Raw genomic sequence first — 18,509 nt, forward strand, 5'->3', positions numbered from 1 at the left:
CGGCACCTCGGACATGGCCCTGGATGTGGATAGCACAGTGGGCAGCCCACCCATTCCCTCTGGTATTTATGCGCCGCACCTGCCTCAGTGGATGGGGTGGCCTCCCGGGGGTGCCCACTCTTCCTGTGAGCATTCATCTTCTCCAGGGAGCCAGGCACTTTAGGTGCTGCACAAAGCGAAAAGCTCATGGCTCCCGGGAGCTTTCAGGATAGCGGAAGGAAGCAGACCTGAGTACTCAGACAGGTGAAACCTGAGTGGGGGATTCAGAGTAGACAGCATTTTGAGTTGAGTGAAATACTGTGACTGAGAACACCTGGGGCTGCATAAACAGCTGAGCCAGGAGGCCTCTCAGGGGTGTGAGCCCAGCAGGAATCTCAGGGAACAGCATTCTGGGCCCAGGGAACAGCCTGTGCAAAGCCAAAAGGTGGGAGGGTCTGTGGTGTATTCCAGGACCAGCAAGGGGTCCTTGGTCCCTGGAGCAGGGAGCAGGAGGCAGGCAGGTCGGTGAAATTGTGGGGACCAGTGAGGGAGTTTGCACACACACACCCCCACCTTCAAGGGGTGAGTGGACCAGATGCTCCTGCATTTCATCTGAGCCTGCCCACCCCGCCGTGTCTCCTCATGTGCTGTCTTAACCCTCCTCCTTTTGTGACTTTAGTCCCAGATAACAGAGGTTTCCTTTTGTGCCAACCTTGACCTCGTGGTTTGACATCCTGAGGGCTGGGGTCGGCGTTCTGGCCGCATTCAGCTCCACAGCAGAGGGAGTGTGGGACCGGCTGGTGACACCTGCCCTTCCAAAGGTTTGCAGAGGGACCACTCTGCCCCTACCGTGTCAGGGCCAGGGGTTCAGAACTAAGGTCAGGACCCCTGGTGCGTCCAAGGCCTGTTTAAGCCTCTCCCCCCTCCCTGGCTGGTGGAGCACAGAGGGCGGCCCCACCACCTTCTGGCATCCTGAGCTCCCTGGGCTTTCCTTTCCTTCCCTTCCACCTGCAACAGATGAAACAGTTAACATTAGTCCATGTCAGCCCATTGAACAGATGAGAAGACCAAAGCTCAGCAATTAAACCTAAGGTCCTGTAGCCAGTAAGTAGTGGACTCAGCATTCTGTGCCCAGCTGTGTCTGGCTCTAGACCACCCTGCCAGAGAAAGTGGAGCCTCAACAATCCCAGATGTACACACAGACACACACACTTGCATGCTCACACGTGTTAACAGTGGAGCTTCAGGCTGCAGCTCACATAGTGCAGGGTCTTTGACCCCAGTGGCAAAGACACCTCACACCACAGAGGAGGGCCTCTCATGCTTTGTGTTTTAATCTGTGGGTTTTGAAATCCTAAACTTTTCCAGGCAGCTGTGCTGAGTGCAAAGAGCACTCAGGTTCCAGCACCGCCACATGCTCCCTCGGACAGGGGACCAACTCTCCCTGACTCAGTTTCCCCTTGGGTCAAAATGTCCCTCGCTGAGTCATTCTCAGAGTTGTTTGGGATTAAAGGTGGACATCTGAAATTCCTGGGCATCCATCTGCCTCCGGTTTCCAGGTGGCTGTGATCCAAGCTGTATTGGACACCCACACCCCGGCGATTGTTTTGGCAGAAGATGGCAGCTGCCAAAGATGTGAGGGTCAGACTTTCCTGTGGCCTGACTACCAGGTGGTGATGAAATCTGTGCACAGAACACACACATAGGCTCATACACACACATGCAAATGCACACCCCCAGAGACTGAGACTCAGATACACAGATGCACAGCCATAGATGGATACAGAGACACACAGACTCACACGGGCATTCATTAACCCGGCGGATGCTGGTGGGCAGGGACCACAGTGTCCCACTGGAGGCTTGCCAAAGCGCCAGCTCTTGTCCTTCCTGTTCTCACCCGCTTTGAGAGTGAAGTTCACTGGAGCCAACACCAAGAGGCTGCCGGCTGTGTTCCTTGAAGCCAGCCTCAGGCAAATGCCATCTCCATGTTTCCAGGAGTCTGTCCAGAGTATCATCCTGAAGAGCAGGGGCCGCCAGCCTTGCTGGGTTTCTGCCCTCTGTGCATGGCAGAGAGGACGGGGCCACTAAAATAGTGCAGCCTTCCATTCCCCCAGGACACTCCTTTTTGTCATCTCTTGTGCCATTTAGTGAGCCCCCAAAGCCCCTGGGGAAACCCAGTTTAACCGAGAGACAAATAAGGGCTGTGCTTCTGTCAGCTGCCCCAGAGGAGCCTTTTTTGATGGGATGTCCTGATGAGAGAGGTGACTGCATGCTCCTAAATCATCACCCAAACTAAAGCCCTTTTATCCTCCACTATCTGTGCGCAAGCCTTTTAAAGTGTGGCGGCAGAGAGATCCTATCTAGGGCGTCTGCTTTGAGAAGTCTGGGGAGACCCGTCTGGATTCAGGGCATCTTGCTTTTCCCCTCCTGGCAGACCAGGATCTAGGATAAAAGCCTGGGGGTGCCAGTTGCTGCCCTTAGCCCACAGAAGGATGTTTCTTGGCAGAGACGATCCCATGGAGAGACTCAGAGTTCACCAGGCCAGGGCTTGGCACACAGTCGGACCCACATCGTTGAATCGGCTCTTACAAGTATAGAAAGAGATGAAAGACCTCTTGATTTGTCTGTGCCGCTTGCCTTTGAGAATTGTAGACACAGAGATAGTCTCCATTATGTAGATATAGACTGAGGCTCAGAGAGGTGCAGTGACTTGAAAAAGGTCACACAGCAACTTGTTGGTAAAACTGCTGTTTCCATCCAGCAGCCTGACTCTGACCCCCACACTCATGTTCTCAGAAGTCACCCAAGACAGGATGCCGCTCCACATGGCTGTCTTCTCTCTGCTTGAATATACCCCCCAATTGGGAGCTTACTCCCTCTAAGACAGTAGTTCTTCATCGGGGGCAGTTTTGCGTCCCAGGGGCCACTAGGCAATGTCTACGGACATTTTTGACACATCTGCAGGGGCACTGGATAGGGGGTCCTGTGTACTCCTGGCAGCTAGTGGGTAGAGCCCAAGGCTGCTGTTAAAAACCCTACAATGCCCAAGATGGCCCCCACCACAGAGAACCATCTGGGCCTACATGTCTTGGTGCCAAAGTTGAGAAACCCTGGGCTAGAGCTAAGATTTCTGGTGTCCTGCCCTGACTGGCATCCCCTTCCTGGTTTGGGGAATGACACGTGATCATAGGCACAACACAGGGCTGACAGCCCAGGCACCACCCTCTGAGAGAGTAGAACTCATGTGGCACAGGTTGGAACACAGACTCCGGGGCCAGACTGCCTGGGTTCCAATCCCAGCTCTGCCCCCCATTAGCCAGGTGATGCTGGGCGAAGCCACCTAGCCTCTGGGTGCCTCTTGTTCCCATCTGAAAGTGGCGTGGTCATGCCTGACTTGGGATTATTTCCAGGGCGAAACGAACGGATGCATGTAGCATTCAGAACTTGATGAGACACGTTTTGTTCCGTGTGCTTGTGTTCCGGTGGTGGGCTCTGCCTCCCCTTTCGAAGCAGCACGTGTATGAGCACATGTGCGTTGCCGTAACCGTGCTGGGTTGAATCTGGTGAGTGGGATGCGTCCCCGGCCAGAGCCTGTGGCCACTCCCCCCTCCCCCCAGGGCACTCCGGCTGACGTCCTGTACAAGGGCACCATCACCAGGATCATCGGCGAGGACAGCCCGAGCCGCCTGGACCGCGGCCGGGAGGACGGCCTGCCCAAGGGCCATGTCATCTACGAGGGCAAGAAAGGCCATGTGCTGTCCTATGAGGGTGAGTTCCTGCAAGGAGCTGGCAGGCGGGCAGGCAGGGGTGGGCAGGGCTGGTCGGGCCCTCCTGGACTCAGGGGTCTTGGAAGCCCAGGAAGGGCTCTGGAGGGGCGAGGACCACTGGGCACCTGAGAAGGGGCTGGACACCGGTCACTTGGTATTTACTGGGGGCGGCCAACCTTATGCCTGGAGGGATGGAGTCTCCTCAGAGAGCTCTCAGGACACCCACCTGAGATGCAAGTGGGAAGTCACCCTGTCAATCTTGAGTCCTGGAAACCCACCCCCATCCAGCATGGCTTGTCCTCCAAACCCCAGACTTGGGTATTTCTGGAGTTGGTCAAGAGAGAAGGGTCCAGAAGACATGGTTGGGGTTAAATAAAGGGCAGCCAGATGTCTTCAGAAAACAAGTCTGATGGAGTCCATGGCCCTCCTGTCAGCTTAGCTGACTTGAAAGCCAGGATGAAGGATTGTTTTCCCACTTTACAGATGAGGTACAGTGAGGTCCAGGGGTCCTTCTGTGCGCCCATCCTCCTGACCCCTCGAGGGAAGAGGAGGCGGGGGGGTGTTTGGCCCATTGAGCTGGGTTCACAGGGAGGTAGGGCTCTCATGGTACCAGGAAGCACCACCAGAGAGGTGGTGCCCCCCCACCCCCACCCCCGTCCCTGCAGGTATGCACGTCAGCAGGTCAGGATTGGCCTTGGCCACCCCTGCCCAGATCTTTACAGTTTAGGAAGCATACACGTGGCTAGTCCTGCTAGCAGCGTAGTAAGGGAACAAGCCCACAGAGCAGAAGCACAGGCTCCTGAACCCAGGCCTCCAACCCAGTGCTTCTCTGGCAAACGCCATGTCCTCTAACTGACACCACGTGGGTGGCACAGAGGGGTGATGACCAGAGTGATGCACTACCCCCTTGCCCCCTGGACCCCCCACTTCACTGCTCCTCACTCTCCTCTCTCTGTGTTCTGGTTCCCCGACCAGAGAGCCCAGCATAGAAGGAGTTAAGGGAGTAAAGAGCTGGGGTGTGAATTTCCTGGCAGCCTTGGGCACCCAGGGGTGCAGAGATAAAAGCTGCTAATGGGCGTCCCTCTTAGCTGGCAGCTGTAGGGCCGTAAATTGCTTCTCTCCTGGCCAGCGATGGGGCGGGTGCTTTTTCCCTTCAAGACCTGACTGCCTCTCCCCGCCCCCGCCCCATCCCTGCCCCCAGATCCGAGGAAGTGGAGGTGGTACCCTGGGACCTAGGCACGTGCCTCTCTCTGTGCCAGGTGGTAGGTAGACAGTCTTGAGGACAGGCTGTCAGCTGCATCTTCAGCGCCAACCTCAGTACTGGGCTGAGTGCCCTGGGGAATGGCTGGGGGCCCTGGGAAGGGCTGACAGAGGAGCCAGTGGTGAGATGTTGTGAGCAGAGTCCTGGATGGAATCCGCTCACACCCCCAAATCAGTTCTTGAGCCCCTACAGGCCTTATCATCTGCAAAACGAGTATAGGCGTTCCCATTGTGGCTTAGCAGATAAAGAGCCCGACATAGTGTCCGTGAGGATGCAGGTTCGATCCCTGGCCTCAGTGGGTTAAGGATCCACCATTGCCTCGAGCTGTGATATAGGTTACAGATGCCTCTTGGATCCAGCGTTGCTGTGACTGTGGTGTAGACCATTAGCTGCAGCTCTGATTAACCTCTAACCTGGGAACTTCCATATGCGGCAGGTGCAGCCTTAAAAAGAAAAAGAAGGAATTCCCATCATGGTTCAGTGGTTAACGAATCTGACTAGGAGCTATGAGGTTGCGGGTTCGATCCCTGGTCTTGCTCAGTGGGTTAAGGAACCGGCATTGCCGTGAGCTGTAGTGTAGGTTGCAGACATGGCTCGGATCTGGCGTTGCTGTGGCTCTGTCGTAGGCCAGTGGCTACAGCTCCGATTGGACTCCTAGCCTGGGAACCTCCATATGCCGCGGGAAGCGGCCCTAGAAAAGGCAAAAAGACAAAAAAAAAAAAAAAAAAAAAAGCTGTAAATCAAGGCATTTAATTTCTCAAATGCTTCCTGGGGCCAAGCAACAAGTGATGGCAGCAGCGGTGGGGTGGGCTGGGCAACCCCGGTGTGGTTGTTGTGTCTACAAGGGCACCTGCCTCTGTTCCCCAAGAGCTGACTGTCGCCCTGTAATGCATGCAAGCTTTCTGGCCAGACTTCTCATCTCTCTGTTTTTATCTGACATCTCTCGATGTTTAAACATCAGCACTTAATTCTGAAAAAAAATTTGGAGCAGCCACACAGTCGCTCCACTGGCCACCAGTTTGCAAGCCCTGCCATAGCTTTGAGGCCCCCGTGGGAGTGATGACAGGAAATCCTGGGAGAGCAGGCACACCCTTGATCCACAGGGGCAGGCCTGGGGCTCTCAGGAGCTTGTTTCTGATACCCCTGGACTAGACCACACCTGGAAGGAGAGATGCCCTTGAGGAGCCCCCAGCCTGATAGCTGATGGGTGAGCTCCAGCCATGACCACCTCAGGGCCCACCTCCGGGCTGCTCGGACCCTTGGCCTGCCAGTGGCCCATGTACCCAGCCTGAGGTGCCTGCCTTCTGGGCTCAGCCTGGCTCGGCAAGGCCACCTCTGTCTTGTGAACACTTCTCGTCCCCTCCCTTGTTCCCTCAGAGGCACACTCTCTCCACATGGACACAGGAGCACAAAGGTTTTTGCACATGGCCTCACTTTGTTCTCAGTGGCCAGGCGCACGCACATACACAGACCCACAGTGACGTACATGAATGGTTGTGCCAGCCCTGCATGTTTGTACTTGGCTGGTGCATTTTTGGATTGCATGCACGTGGTTCTGTCACACATCCGCTCCCATGAGCGGATGTGTTTGTGCCCAGACTCCCGTGCCCATGCGTGGTCTGAGCACGCACCTGCCTACCAACATAACAGGCCCTGGGCTGGACCACGGCCTGTAGACTCCCTGGAAAGGGCTCTGCTGGGTCCACCTTAAGCCACGTGATTGGTGGGGGCCTTGTGTCGGGTGGAGAGGGTGTTTGAGCCGCCGCTGACTCCTGCCTTCTGGCCCCAGCCAGTTTGCTGGTCTTAGGCCCTGTGATTGTGTAATCACCCCGGGGCTGCCCCACACTGTGAGCTCGGTCTGGTTTCCAGGTGGCATGTCCGTGTCCCAGTGCTCCAAGGAGGATGGCAGGAGCAGCTCAGGCTCCACCCACGAGGCAGCTGCCCCCAAGCGCACCTACGACATGATGGAGGGCCGCGTCAGCAGGGCCATCTCCTCAGCCGGCATTGAAGGTGGGTGCCTTGCTAGCTCCCTACTCCAAGGGGCCAGAAAAGCAAGGGTCCTGCCCCAGGGGCCTCCCCACGTCCTGGGTTACGACAATGAACCAGGAGAACTGCTCTGTCAGCAGCCCCTGGAGAGAAGGGGTAGGAAGTTTAGCCCTACTTTACAGATGAAGAAAACTGAGGCTGGGTTATTCTGAGGCTCCATCTGGAGGTAGCACAGGGCCCAGGAAACGGGCCACTGGCTTGCTGGGACCTATGCCGCCACCATCATCATGGGGACAGCCACCAAGTGGCTAGAGGGATCCACTGCTGGGAGGGGTGGCTGGAGCCCTTGGCCAGTCACTGCCAACGGCTGGCCCAGGCAGCCCTGTGGTGATGCTCTTGCCCCTCCCTCCCAGGTCTTATGGGTCGTGCCATCCCGCCTGAGCGCCACAGTCCCCACCATCTCAAAGAGCAGCACCACATCCGAGGCTCCATCACGCAAGGTACCCTGCCCGCTGTTCCCCATGCGCCTAGCCACCGTGCCCTCGTGACAGCCACAGCAAGCCCTCGGGATTATAGTCAAGATGGGTGGGGGTATGGGGAGGACACACCAGAGTGCCATGGGTGCCCTAAGAACAGGTACGTGGAAAGGTGTGTAATGCATGTGTAAGTGGCAGGTCTGTGTGCAGGCTGAAAGGCAGAGCAAGGCGTTGCTAGTAGGTTTGAAAACAAGAAAGCAAAACTTTCCCCATCACCCTCAACTTTGTAGATAACATTTATTGAACATCTACTCTGGGCTTGGTGCTACCTCAAGTGCTACTTGTATATTACCTCATGGAACAGCCTCTGAGAGGAAGATGGAATTGGTGGAAGGCTCACAGAGGTCAGATAACTTGCCCAGGTTATCCCAGCTGGTCAGTGTCTAGACAGCGACCGAGAGCCCTGTCTTACGCTCTGTATCGGTATTCTCTCATCAAATGGTCATGACTTGGTGAGGGGTTTCAGTTAATCCTCCCATTCTATATAGGAAGAAATTGAGGCTCAGAGAGGTCAAGTGATGCACTCAAGGTCACACAGCAAGTGAGGATTCAAACCCTGGTAGTCTGGCTCCAGCATTGGCCAATGTGGAGGCCCCAGGTTAGGATGGGTGATGTGGGCTGCAGGTGTCAGGGTTAGCGCCCTGTCTCCTCCCTGGCAGGGATCCCAAGGTCCTACGTGGAGGCCCAGGAAGACTACCAGCGTCGGGAGGCCAAGCTTCTGAAGCGTGAAGGCACGCCGCCACCACCACCCCCGCCCCCACGGGACCTGGCTGAGGCCTACAAGTCCCGACCCTTGGAGGCCCTGGGCACCCTGAAGCTGAAGCCGGCCCATGAGGGCCTGGTGGCAACGGTAAAGGAGGCCGGCCGCTCTATTCACGAGATTCCGCGGGAGGAGATGCGGCCCACGCCTGAGCTGCCCCTGGCCCCGAGGCCGCTCAAGGAGGGCTCCATCACACAGGTAGGCCGGAGCGGCTGGGCCAGGATGGGGTAGGGGTGCTGCCGGGCACTGCTGTGGCCTCTACAGATGGGGAAACTGAGGCCCAGACTTGTGAGCACCTCACCCAAGATCACACAGCTGCCCATTACTGAGCTTTCATCTTTGTGTTCCAGATTCTGTGCTGAGGGCTTTAGGTTAGACCTGTGATCTCATGCAATTGTATTTACAGTCCTAGGAGAGTCATAGCCATTCTCCCCAGTTTCCAGATGGAGAAACTGAGGCCCAGAGACGCTTGCCAAGGCTCCAGAGCTTAGATGTAATAATAAATGCCTGCCCTTAATTGATCCCTTAACGTGGGCCAGGACTTATTTATGGGCCACAAGAGCGCTCTGAGGTCGTTCTCTTACTGTCCCCATTTTACCGGTGAGTAAACAGGTTCAGGGAGGGTAGGCGACTTGTTCAGGGTCACGTAGCAAATAAATGGCAGTTGTGAATCTCAAATCCAGATGGCCCTAAATCTGCAACCTCTTTGCTTCTCGGCATTCACTTCTCCCACCAGCGGGCTGCACCTCATCGTCTCGCCACCCCCACACCCCCCAGCCCTGTGGCTCTGGCTTTCACAGAGGCCCCAGCCTGGTAGGGGAAGATCAGCTCTGATCGTGTAAGGAGCTGGTCACTGGAAACCACTTAAGGACCACTGTGCCTTCGCATGGTCAGAGGTGGCCTGATGTGAATGGGGAAGGATCGTGGGATCCATCCCGGGGGCTGCATGGCTGTGAGGTGGCACAGATCAGGGAGGGTGTCCAGGGAGAGGGTAGGAGCAGTGGGAAGATCATCAAAGGCCAGGGGACCCGCTCAGCTCTCAGCCTCTGGGCAGTTGTTTAGCCACTGGCAAGTGTCCACCATGGATCCAACAGAGAGGCCAGTCTGATCCAGAGTATTCTTTTTAAAACTTGGACATTTCCTGGAGTTCCCATTGTGGCTCAGCAGAAACGAACCCTCCTAGTATCCATGAGGACATGGGTTCGATCTCTGACCTTGCTGTGGCTGTGGTGTAGGCCCGCAGTTGCAGCTCTGATTTGACCCCTAGCCCGGGGACTTCCATATGCCACAGGTACGGCCCTAAAAAAAATAAATAAAAACAAATAAAATTTGTTCATTTCCCCTTTTTAAGAAAGTAATTAAAGTATTCCTGAATAAAAGCAGAGTTCTCTTTTTTGCAAAGAGCCCAGTGTATCCTGGGTTTTCCAGGCCTTAGACAGGGTGGGGTCTTCTCCCAGGTGGCCAAGTTGCAGCCTCGTTGTGCTGTTTTTTCAGCTGCCCTTTCTGGCCAGAGAGCAAACATAAACTTCAGCCCTGACCCCGTGAGAGGTGAGCCTCAGGGCAGTGGAACTGGATTTTGTGGCTGGATTTTCTGGCTTGTCACAGAGGGTCCCAGGACTGACGGGAAGAAGGCCTTTGCCCTCCTGGGGGTGTTAAGTCTCTTTCCATCAAACTCCAAGGGCCAACAGAGGGTCCCCCCACTTGCTCCAGAAAGGGCTGACCTCTGAACTTTGTGCCCCCTTCTGCAGCCCCCAGGAAGTTCTGGGGGGCCAGGATCCAGAAGAGGGGAGCACAGGGCAAGGACAACTGTGCCCATCTTGGGGTCAGCAAAGCCCTTCGGCCTCGCTCCTCCTCGCTCCTTGAAGCGTAAGACGTTGCTCCCGTTTCATAGTTGAGAAACTGAGGCTCAGACAGGTTTGTGCAGCTGGTGCCCACGCCCCGCTTTCCTCCCAGGGCACCCCGCTCAAGTACGACACCAGCACGTCCTCCACCGGCTCCAAAAAGCATGACGTGCGCTCCATCATCGGCAGCCCTGGCCGGACGTTCCCGCCGGTGCACCTGCTGGACGACACCCGGGCGCTGGAGCGCGCCTGCTACGAAGAGAGCTTGAAGAGCCGGCCGGGCACAGTCAGCAGCTCGGGGGGCTCCATCACCCGAGGGGCCCCGGTCATCGTGCCTGAGCTGGGCAAGCCGCGGCAGAGCCCCCTGACCTACGAGGACCATGCGGCGCCCTTTGCCGGCCACCTACCCCGAGGTTCACCAGTGACCACGCGGGAGCCCACGCCGCGCCTGCAGGAGGGTGCGTAGGTTGGACAAGGGGGCGTGTCACGGGTGGGCGTGGCCTCCGAGTTCCTGTCTCTGACGCTGCCTCACCATCCACGCTTAAGTCAGAAAGCAGGGCCGGAGTTCCCGTTCTGGCGCAGTGGTTAACGAATCCGACTAGGAACCATGAGGTTGCGGGTTCGGTCCCTGCCCTTGCTCAGTGGGTTAAGGATCCTGCGTTGCCGTGAGCTGTGGTGTAGGTTGCAGACACGGATCGGATCCTGCGTTGCTGTGGCTCTGGTGTAGGCCAGTGGCTACAGCTCCGATTCGACCCCTAGCCTGGGAACCTCCATATGCCACGGGAGCGGCCCAAAGAAATAGCAAAAAGACAAAAAAAAAAAAAAAAAAAAAAAAAGCAGGGCCATCCTTGGGGCCACCACATCCATTCCACCTGCCAGACTTGTGGATTCTGCCTCCAAATTGTCCTCAGACGTCTCTTCATGTCCCTGCCACCTCCAGACCACCACGATTTCCCACCTAATTTACCCAACTTCTCTCTTACACTGCTATAATCTGCTCCCCAAACAGCAGCCAGAATACCTTTTTGAAATATTTATATCCAGTTATGCCACTCTTCCACTTAAATCTTCCTAGTGACTTCCCTGCGCTTAGGGAAAAAACATCACCCTTTTTTAAACAATGGCCTTGATGAGCCTGCAGGATCTGGCCCCGCCCACCTCTCCATCTCACTGCCAGCTTCCCTTACCTGCCTGGGGTCTCCTCCTCCAATCTGTGCCTTGACCAGGTTCAGCTCATTCTTTGCTCAGGACCTTTGCACGGTGCCATTTGGTCCCTCTGCCTGAAATGCCTCCTTGCCTTTCAGCTCTTGACCTAACTGGTTTCTTTCCACCCTTCAGGATTCTGTTCACATGTCACATTTTCAGGGATTTTTATGACCATCTTCCTCCCCTTCATGATTCTGGTCACATTTTAAATTTTTCTTCAGAGCATTTATTACTCTGGAATTTTTATTGATGACTAGTTGATCATCTGTCTCCTGCATTAAATGTCAGCTTCATGGGGGCCAGAATTTTTTCTATTTTGTTCATCAGGGGAGCCCTAGCTCTTAGAAAGTACTTGGCATGTAATAGAGGCTTGATAGATATTTTTGGTTGATTGAATGACTGAACAAAAAAGAGAACAAATGAGAGAAAGAAAGAAACAGAGAGAATGAATGAATGAACTTTTTAAGAGAACTGAAAAACAGAAGCAAATGAGTGAATGAGTAAATAAACGAAAAAATGTACTAGAGTCAAATGAATTGTCTGAAGAGGTCTGGGATCCCAGAGACCTACCCTACCCTGAAATGACTTCCCATAAGCATTAGCCTTGGCAGCCCTCGTGTTGGGGGCTGGACACCTGTGGCACAGAGGTCCGATACCATCCCCACTGGGCCTGTCCCTACAGGCAGCCTCTCATCCAGCAAGGCATCCCAGGATCGAAAGCTGACGTCGACACCCCGCGAGATTGCCAAGTCCCCGCACAGCACCGTGCCCGAGCACCACCCCCACCCCATCTCACCCTACGAACACCTGCTCCGGGGCGTGAGTGGGGTGGACCTGTACCGCAGCCACATCCCGCTGGCCTTTGACCCCACCTCCATACCCCGCGGAATCCCTCTGGATGCAGGTGCTTGTCCTGGACCCATAGAACCCTGCAGCATCAGTGTCAGCCCAGGGTCTCCTGCAGCATCCAGGCTCCCACTAGTTGGGGAAGGTGGGGCCTAGAGGTGGGGAGACCCAACAGTGCAATCATGTCAACAGTTTAGGTTAGAATTGCTCTTAGGAGTCTGGGGGACATGCTGGGTTAAACATTTTTTCAGTGGTTTTCTTTTCCTGAGGGACTTATCAGTGCCTTTAAAATTGCAAAATTCAAAAGAGGGCTCAAGAGTGAGCGTTCCCCAAATGGACATGATCTTAAAGTCTGTCTGAAAGATGCAGCTCTTAGGTATTTGAGTGGTCCACATTTTGGATGCCCTGTGTTTAGGAGAACTTCGGTCCAAAGGATGTTATCAGTAAGAGGCACCTGCATGCATTTTGGGGAGCATGAGTTTTTTTACTTCTAGGCTCTAAATTTCTTTGTTGGGGACGGCGTTGGGGATAAGCCGTGGAGGAATTAAGACAGGCAGGGGCATTCCTGTCCAAGGTGTGGGCCGGCCTGACCTTGCTCCCCTTCTCCTAGCAGCCGCTGCCTATTACCTTCCCCGGCACCTGGCCCCCAACCCCACCTATCCACACCTGTACCCGCCTTACCTCATCCGTGGCTACCCCGACACAGCGGCGCTGGAGAACCGCCAGACAATCATCAACGACTACATCACCTCACAGCAGATGCACCACAACGCGGCCACCGCCATGGCCCAGCGAGCCGACATGCTGAGGGGCCTGTCGCCCCGAGAGTCCTCGCTGGCTCTCAACTACGCCGCCGGCCCTCGAGGTGGGTGGGGCTGGGTGTTGCCAGGCAAGTAGATAGGCAGACCTCCTTCATCCAGGATTGGCCTTATTCCGGGTCTGCCTGGGCTCCTTGAGAGCGCAGATCATGCACAGGTGTTTGCACACGCACGTCCTCACCCAGGCGGCTAGAGTGTGGTCACGTTAGAAGCGGGGGGGGGGGGGGGGGTCACTGTGGTGAGAGCACGCCCAGACCTGGCGGGTGGTTTAAAGCTGTGTGGGGGTGTGCGTGTGCCTGTGTGTCCTCTTGGCACGTGGTGTCCTTGGAGTTCAAAAAAAAAAAAGATGGAAACGTGAAGCTCTTTGAACTTGGGTTCCGAGGGTGGGGTATCCAGCCCGCAGGCAGCTTGGCCCCTCTCCTGCTGGTGACGCTTCAGCCCCCGGCCCTGCCTCCTCTTGCAGGCATCATTGACCTGTCCCAAGTGCCACACCTGCCTGTGCTGGTGCCCCCGACACCCGGCACGCCGGCCACCACCATGGACCGCCTCACCTACCTCCCCACTGCACCCCAGCACTTCAGCAGCCGGCTCAGCAGCTCCCCGCTCTCCCCAGGTGATGCCCCCACCCCTCTTCTGGGTGCCTTCTCTAGCCCACCCTGGAAAACAAGTCTGGGGCCCTTCCTATCCCCGGGACTGAACCTTGGGCCTTTGGGTTTCCAGGAGGCCCCACTCACTTGACAAAACCCACGGCCACGTCCTCTTCCGAGCGGGAGCGGGAGCGCGATCGGGAGCGTGAACGGGAGCGGGAGAAGTCCATCCTCACCTCCACCACCACGGTGGAGCATGCGCCCATCTGGAGACCCGGTAGGACATCAGAGGCCCTTCCCGCGCCCCAGGGGTTCGGGCGGCTGCGTAAGGCCTGCCCCTCTGATCCCACAGCCTGTCTCCCCCAGGTACGGAGCAGGGCAGCGGCGGAAGCGGCGGCGGCGGGGGTGGGGGCGGCAGTAGCAGCCGCCCCGCCTCCCACTCCCACTCCCACCAGCACTCGCCCATCTCACCCCGGACCCAGGACGCCATCCAGCAGAGGCCCAGCGTGCTGCACAACACCGGCATGAAGGGCATCGTCACCTCCGTGGAGCCCAGCACGCCCACGGTCCTGAGGTGGGCCAGGTTGGCACAGGGGAGGGGACAGGCGGGCGTGGGGCTGGTCTCTCCATGCAGGTGCCAGGTGCACAAATGTACCGATGGCTTGGGAGGTAAACAGGAGGGTGGGTGATGGGTGGGCAGGCCAGGTGATGGGTGGGTAAAAGATGGGGGGGCAGGTGGACAGATGATGATTAGGTGATGGATAGGTAGGTGGAGAGACAGATAGGAAGCTGGTGGGTAGATGAGAGGGTGGATGGATGAGTGAGTAGGTAAACAGATGGGTGACTGGATTAGATGGATGGGTAGGTGGATAGATGAATGGGTGGATGGGTAGTTAATAGATGGCATAGATTGCCAGTGGGTAAGCAGACAGATGACAGGTGCGTAGGTAGGTCGATGGGTGGCTGAGCTAGATGAGCGGCTAGGTGGGTGGGTAGATGGATAGGTGACAGTGGGTGGGTGGATGGAGTAGCCAGAGCCGGCCCTGCAGGGGTGAGCAGAACACTCCAGGCAGAGGGGACGTTAGGAGCCCTGTGTGGCCCCTGGTAGCTGAGGCGGAAGAGCTGCCCTCTCTAACGCCCAGTTCACGTGGCTCCGGCCAGTCTCTAACCACCGCCCTGGCCCACCCTCGGGGCCGCCTCTGCCCTGGTGTTCCGGCTCTTCACACAGCTTGCTCATATCCTCCTGTGTCCTGAATGGTCCCAACTCACGTGCCAGCCCATCCGAGGGACTCCCTGACCCCCTGCCAGAGAGTCCCCTTGCCTTGCCTTCGAGCAGTTGCCAGGCTCTTGGTTTAATTGATCTGTTAGCACATGTGGAGTCTGTCTCCTCACCTGGAACGGGAGGCACTTTTGTCTATTGTGTCTTCTGCTATATCCGCGGTGTCTAGAACAGTGCGTGATGTAGGGTGGGTGCTCGGTAAAAGTTTGGAACTGATGAGCTGATGGGATGGATGGTGGCTGGATGGATGTATGGACAGAAGGACAGATGGATGACCCAGATAAGGCCATGCTGCCCAGGTCCCCCAGACCACGGTCAGAAGGGTTGGTTCTGAGAGCAGTGGGCATCGTAGAAGCTGTTCTGGGCAGTGGGGACTCCTCGGGGTGTCAAAGGGAGGGAGTGACCACTGACCCTCCCTCTCTGCTCCCACAGGTCCACATCCACCTCCTCGCCTGTCCGCCCCGCTGCCACATTCCCACCCGCCACCCACTGCCCACTGGGCGGCCCCCTCGACGGGGTCTATCCCACCCTCGTGGAGCCTGTGTTGCTGCCTAAGGAGGCCTCGCGGGTCGCCCGGCCCGAGCGGTCCCGAGCAGACGCCGGCCACACCTTCCTCGCCAAGCCCCCGGCCCGTGCAGGGCTGGAGCCCGCCTCCTCCCCCGGCAAGGGCTCCGAGCCCCGGCCCCTGGCGCCCCCCGGCTCCGGCCATGCGGCCATCGCCCGCACCCCAGCGAAGAGCCTCGCGCCCCACCACGCCAGCCCGGACCAGCCGGCACCGCCCGCCTCAGCCGCGGACCTACACCGGGAAAAGACTCAAAGTAAACCCTTTTCCATCCAGGAATTGGAACTCCGTTCTCTGGGTAAGACCACCCTGACAGCGGCCACCTTCATAGACGCGATAATCATGCGTCAAATTGCTCACGATAAAGGGCCGCGAGAAGGAGGTTCGCTGGCCAACGACTCCCCTCGCGATGGTAAGACTTCCGGCCCCGCCGCCCACCCACCCCGTCTTGTGGCCTACAGATATTTTCAGATCTCTGCTTTTTATTTTTTTCCCCCCATTTTTTGTTGGTTTTGGTATTTTGGTTTAAACTCGTCTTCGTCGATTGCACGCTCTGATGATTCCTCAAGCTGCGCCCACCCCCTCTGACGGGGGGCACCTCATCATTTGCACATCGTTTTATCATGATTTTTTTTTTTTTTTTTTTTGGATTTTCGCTTTTTTCCTTTAATGAATGGATCTGTGATTTTGACTTCAGCCGCGCCTCCCATCTCCCCCTTTGCGCCTTTGTTTGGGGAGCGGGGCTGCGGAGGGGCTCAGGCTGGTGCCTTTGCCTGCTGCGCGTGCGCGCGTGATTCGGAGGACGTCTCCCCCTCCCCCGAGGCATACGGTGGGGAGAAGATGGGGAGGGGGCACCCCCACTTTCCAGGAGGAGCTGGGGACCTGACCTCTGCGTTCTGTCCAGGTGGTGAGGGAGTCTTGGGGATGCTCTGGCCCCGTGTCCCCCTTGCTGACCTGCCAGCCAGCGGCCCCAGGGAACAGGGGACTCTTCTGTGCCTGCCTCCCGCCCTGGGCCCCAGCCCAGGGTTCCTCTGTGCTGGAGCGGGGACTGTGGGGGGCTGCAGACCCACGGACAGTGGGACCTGAGCGTCACTCCCGCCACACCCCCCACTGACCTCACTCCCTCACCACCCCATCGCCCCCTTCCGAGAGACTCCCTCCCCCATCCTACTCTCCCCCCTGCCCCCACCACCTGGGTCTGTCTGTCCTTTTCCTACCTGTGTGGCTGGCCCGCTCTTTCCCCCTGGGTCTCTCTCCATCTCCCTCAGCCTGTCTGTTTGCCCTTGAGTCCCATTCTCTTCGGTTTTTCTCCATCTGACCCTCTTTACCTCCAGCCCCCTCCGGCCTTCCTGGGTATGCCCCCAGCCCTGCCTGGTCAGAACCGCCCCCCCAACTCTGGCTCGCTCCCTCTTTCCATCCTCCCAAATCACACCCCCTGCCCCACCCTGGCCTGGGGGACCAAGCCAGCATGGGAGGCGGGCTGGGAGGGGCAGCCTTGGCCCTAAGTCCCCATGATGGCTGACTCAGGGCCTCGCCTTGCTGCAGGTTACCACGGCGGCAGCTACAGCCCTGATGGGGTGGAGCCTGTCAGCCCCGTGAGCTCACCCAGCCTGACCCACGACAAGGGGCTCCCCAAGCACCTGGAGGAGCTCGACAAGAGCCACCTGGAGGGGGACCTGCGGCACAAGCAGCCAGGTTAGGGCCCGGCCCCACCCCCATGCCCCAACACGCCACTGCCCTGTGAGACAGGGATAGTTGTTACCCCATCACACAGATGGGGAAATCAAGGCACCCAGAGGTGGAGGAATTGGTCCTGTCCCACAGTTCAAAGGGCAGAGCTGGGATTTGAGGACGGCAGCCCCGCCAGGCACATACCTTGCCCCCCGCCCCAGCCACACCCTGACCAGCTCTGCTCTGCCTGCAGGCCCGGGAAAGCTCAGCGGCGAGCCTGCACACCTCCCACACCTGCGGCCGCTGCCCGAGAGCCAGCCCTCGTCCAGCCCGCTGCTCCAGACCACCCCAGGGGTCAAAGGTCACCAGCGGGTGGTCACCCTGGCGCAGCACATCAGTGTAACTACCCCTCCTCATTGTCCTTGCACCTGGGGGGGGACCAGGCCTCGAGGAAGGGAGGGGAGGGGTCCACACACAGTCTGGTGGGTAACGTGAGTCCTGGTCAGGTGGGCCAGGAATCTGGGGGTTGGTGAACAAGCCATGCCAGGGGTCCCAGGGCCTCGAACTCAGCTGATGGAGCCTCAGGTGCACAAGCCCAGGGGTCGCATCTTACATACAATGGCCAGTGGGATCTGACCCATCTGGGGGGCCCAGTTTGAGAACCCAGGCTAACCCCCCCATCCCAGGCACTTGGGGGCATTGAGGCTGCTGTGGACAGTCGCACCCAGGGGAGCTAAGAACTAAGCCCCAGGGTTCTGCCCTCAAAGCTCAATCCAGCCTTCACCCCCACCTTGGAGGTTCTGGCTGGATTCTGGCACCTCACCCCACACCTGTCCCCTGACCCACGGCCTGCAGGAGGTGATCACACAGGACTACACCCGGCACCACCCACAGCAGCTCAGCGCACCCCTCCCTGCCCCCCTCTACTCCTTCCCCGGAGCCAGCTGCCCTGTCCTGGACCTTCGCCGCCCACCCAGTGACCTCTACCTCCCACCCCCGGACCATGGCGCCCCGGCCCGTGGCTCACCCCACAGCGAAGGGGGCAAGAGGTAAGCAGGGAGGGAGTCGGGGGTCGCCACCGGCCAGACACCGGCCTTTAAGATGTCTGCTGCGGGAGGGTTGAGCTCAGCAAAGTGCGAGGCCGCCTGGAGCCATTGCACAGATGAGAAACTGAGGCTCGGGGAGACCAGAGCATTTTTGCTCAAGGTCATGGTGCTGCCGCACAATAGCTGATACGCACACTACACTCTGGGGGGTCCAGGCTCTGAGCTAAATACTTCATACCTGTTAACCAGGATTCTCACCACAACCCCAGGAAGTATAGGCAGTGTTATCCCCACTTCACAGATGAAGAAACTGAGGCATGGAGAAGTGAATTCACTTGCCCACAGGGACACAGCCAGTAAG

The 18,509-nt window shown here is 57.6% G+C and overlaps 1 protein-coding gene across 50 annotated transcripts in view; it reads left to right on the plus strand.

Annotated features, from left to right (window-relative positions):
• Nucleotides 1-18,509, plus strand: part of NCOR2 (nuclear receptor corepressor 2) — a 176,720-nt gene that overhangs the window by 149,241 nt on the left and 8,970 nt on the right. For 41 of the 50 annotated variants that reach the window (NM_001044576.1, XM_084993227.1, XM_084993228.1 and 38 more), the window contains 14 exon segments: nucleotides 3,600-3,750; nucleotides 6,880-7,020; nucleotides 7,410-7,496; nucleotides 8,192-8,490; nucleotides 10,246-10,591; nucleotides 12,022-12,243; nucleotides 12,799-13,050; nucleotides 13,467-13,616; nucleotides 13,724-13,867; nucleotides 13,957-14,164; nucleotides 15,302-15,729; nucleotides 16,977-17,126; nucleotides 17,356-17,501; nucleotides 17,958-18,151. In NM_001044576.1, coding sequence (NP_001038041.1) covers nucleotides 3,600-3,750; nucleotides 6,880-7,020; nucleotides 7,410-7,496; nucleotides 8,192-8,490; nucleotides 10,246-10,591; nucleotides 12,022-12,243; nucleotides 12,799-13,050; nucleotides 13,467-13,616; nucleotides 13,724-13,867; nucleotides 13,957-14,164; nucleotides 15,302-15,729; nucleotides 16,977-17,126; nucleotides 17,356-17,501; nucleotides 17,958-18,151 — 2,918 coding nt within the window. 50 annotated transcript variants of the gene reach the window in all.

The sequence above is a fragment of the Sus scrofa genome, chromosome 14 (assembly GCF_054392235.1).
Source record: "Sus scrofa isolate SSC_HxYL_T2T_F1_AM1 chromosome 14, Sscrofa_HxYL_maternal_Yorkshire_Landrace_v2.0, whole genome shotgun sequence".
Taxonomy (NCBI): Eukaryota; Metazoa; Chordata; class Mammalia; order Artiodactyla; family Suidae; genus Sus; species Sus scrofa.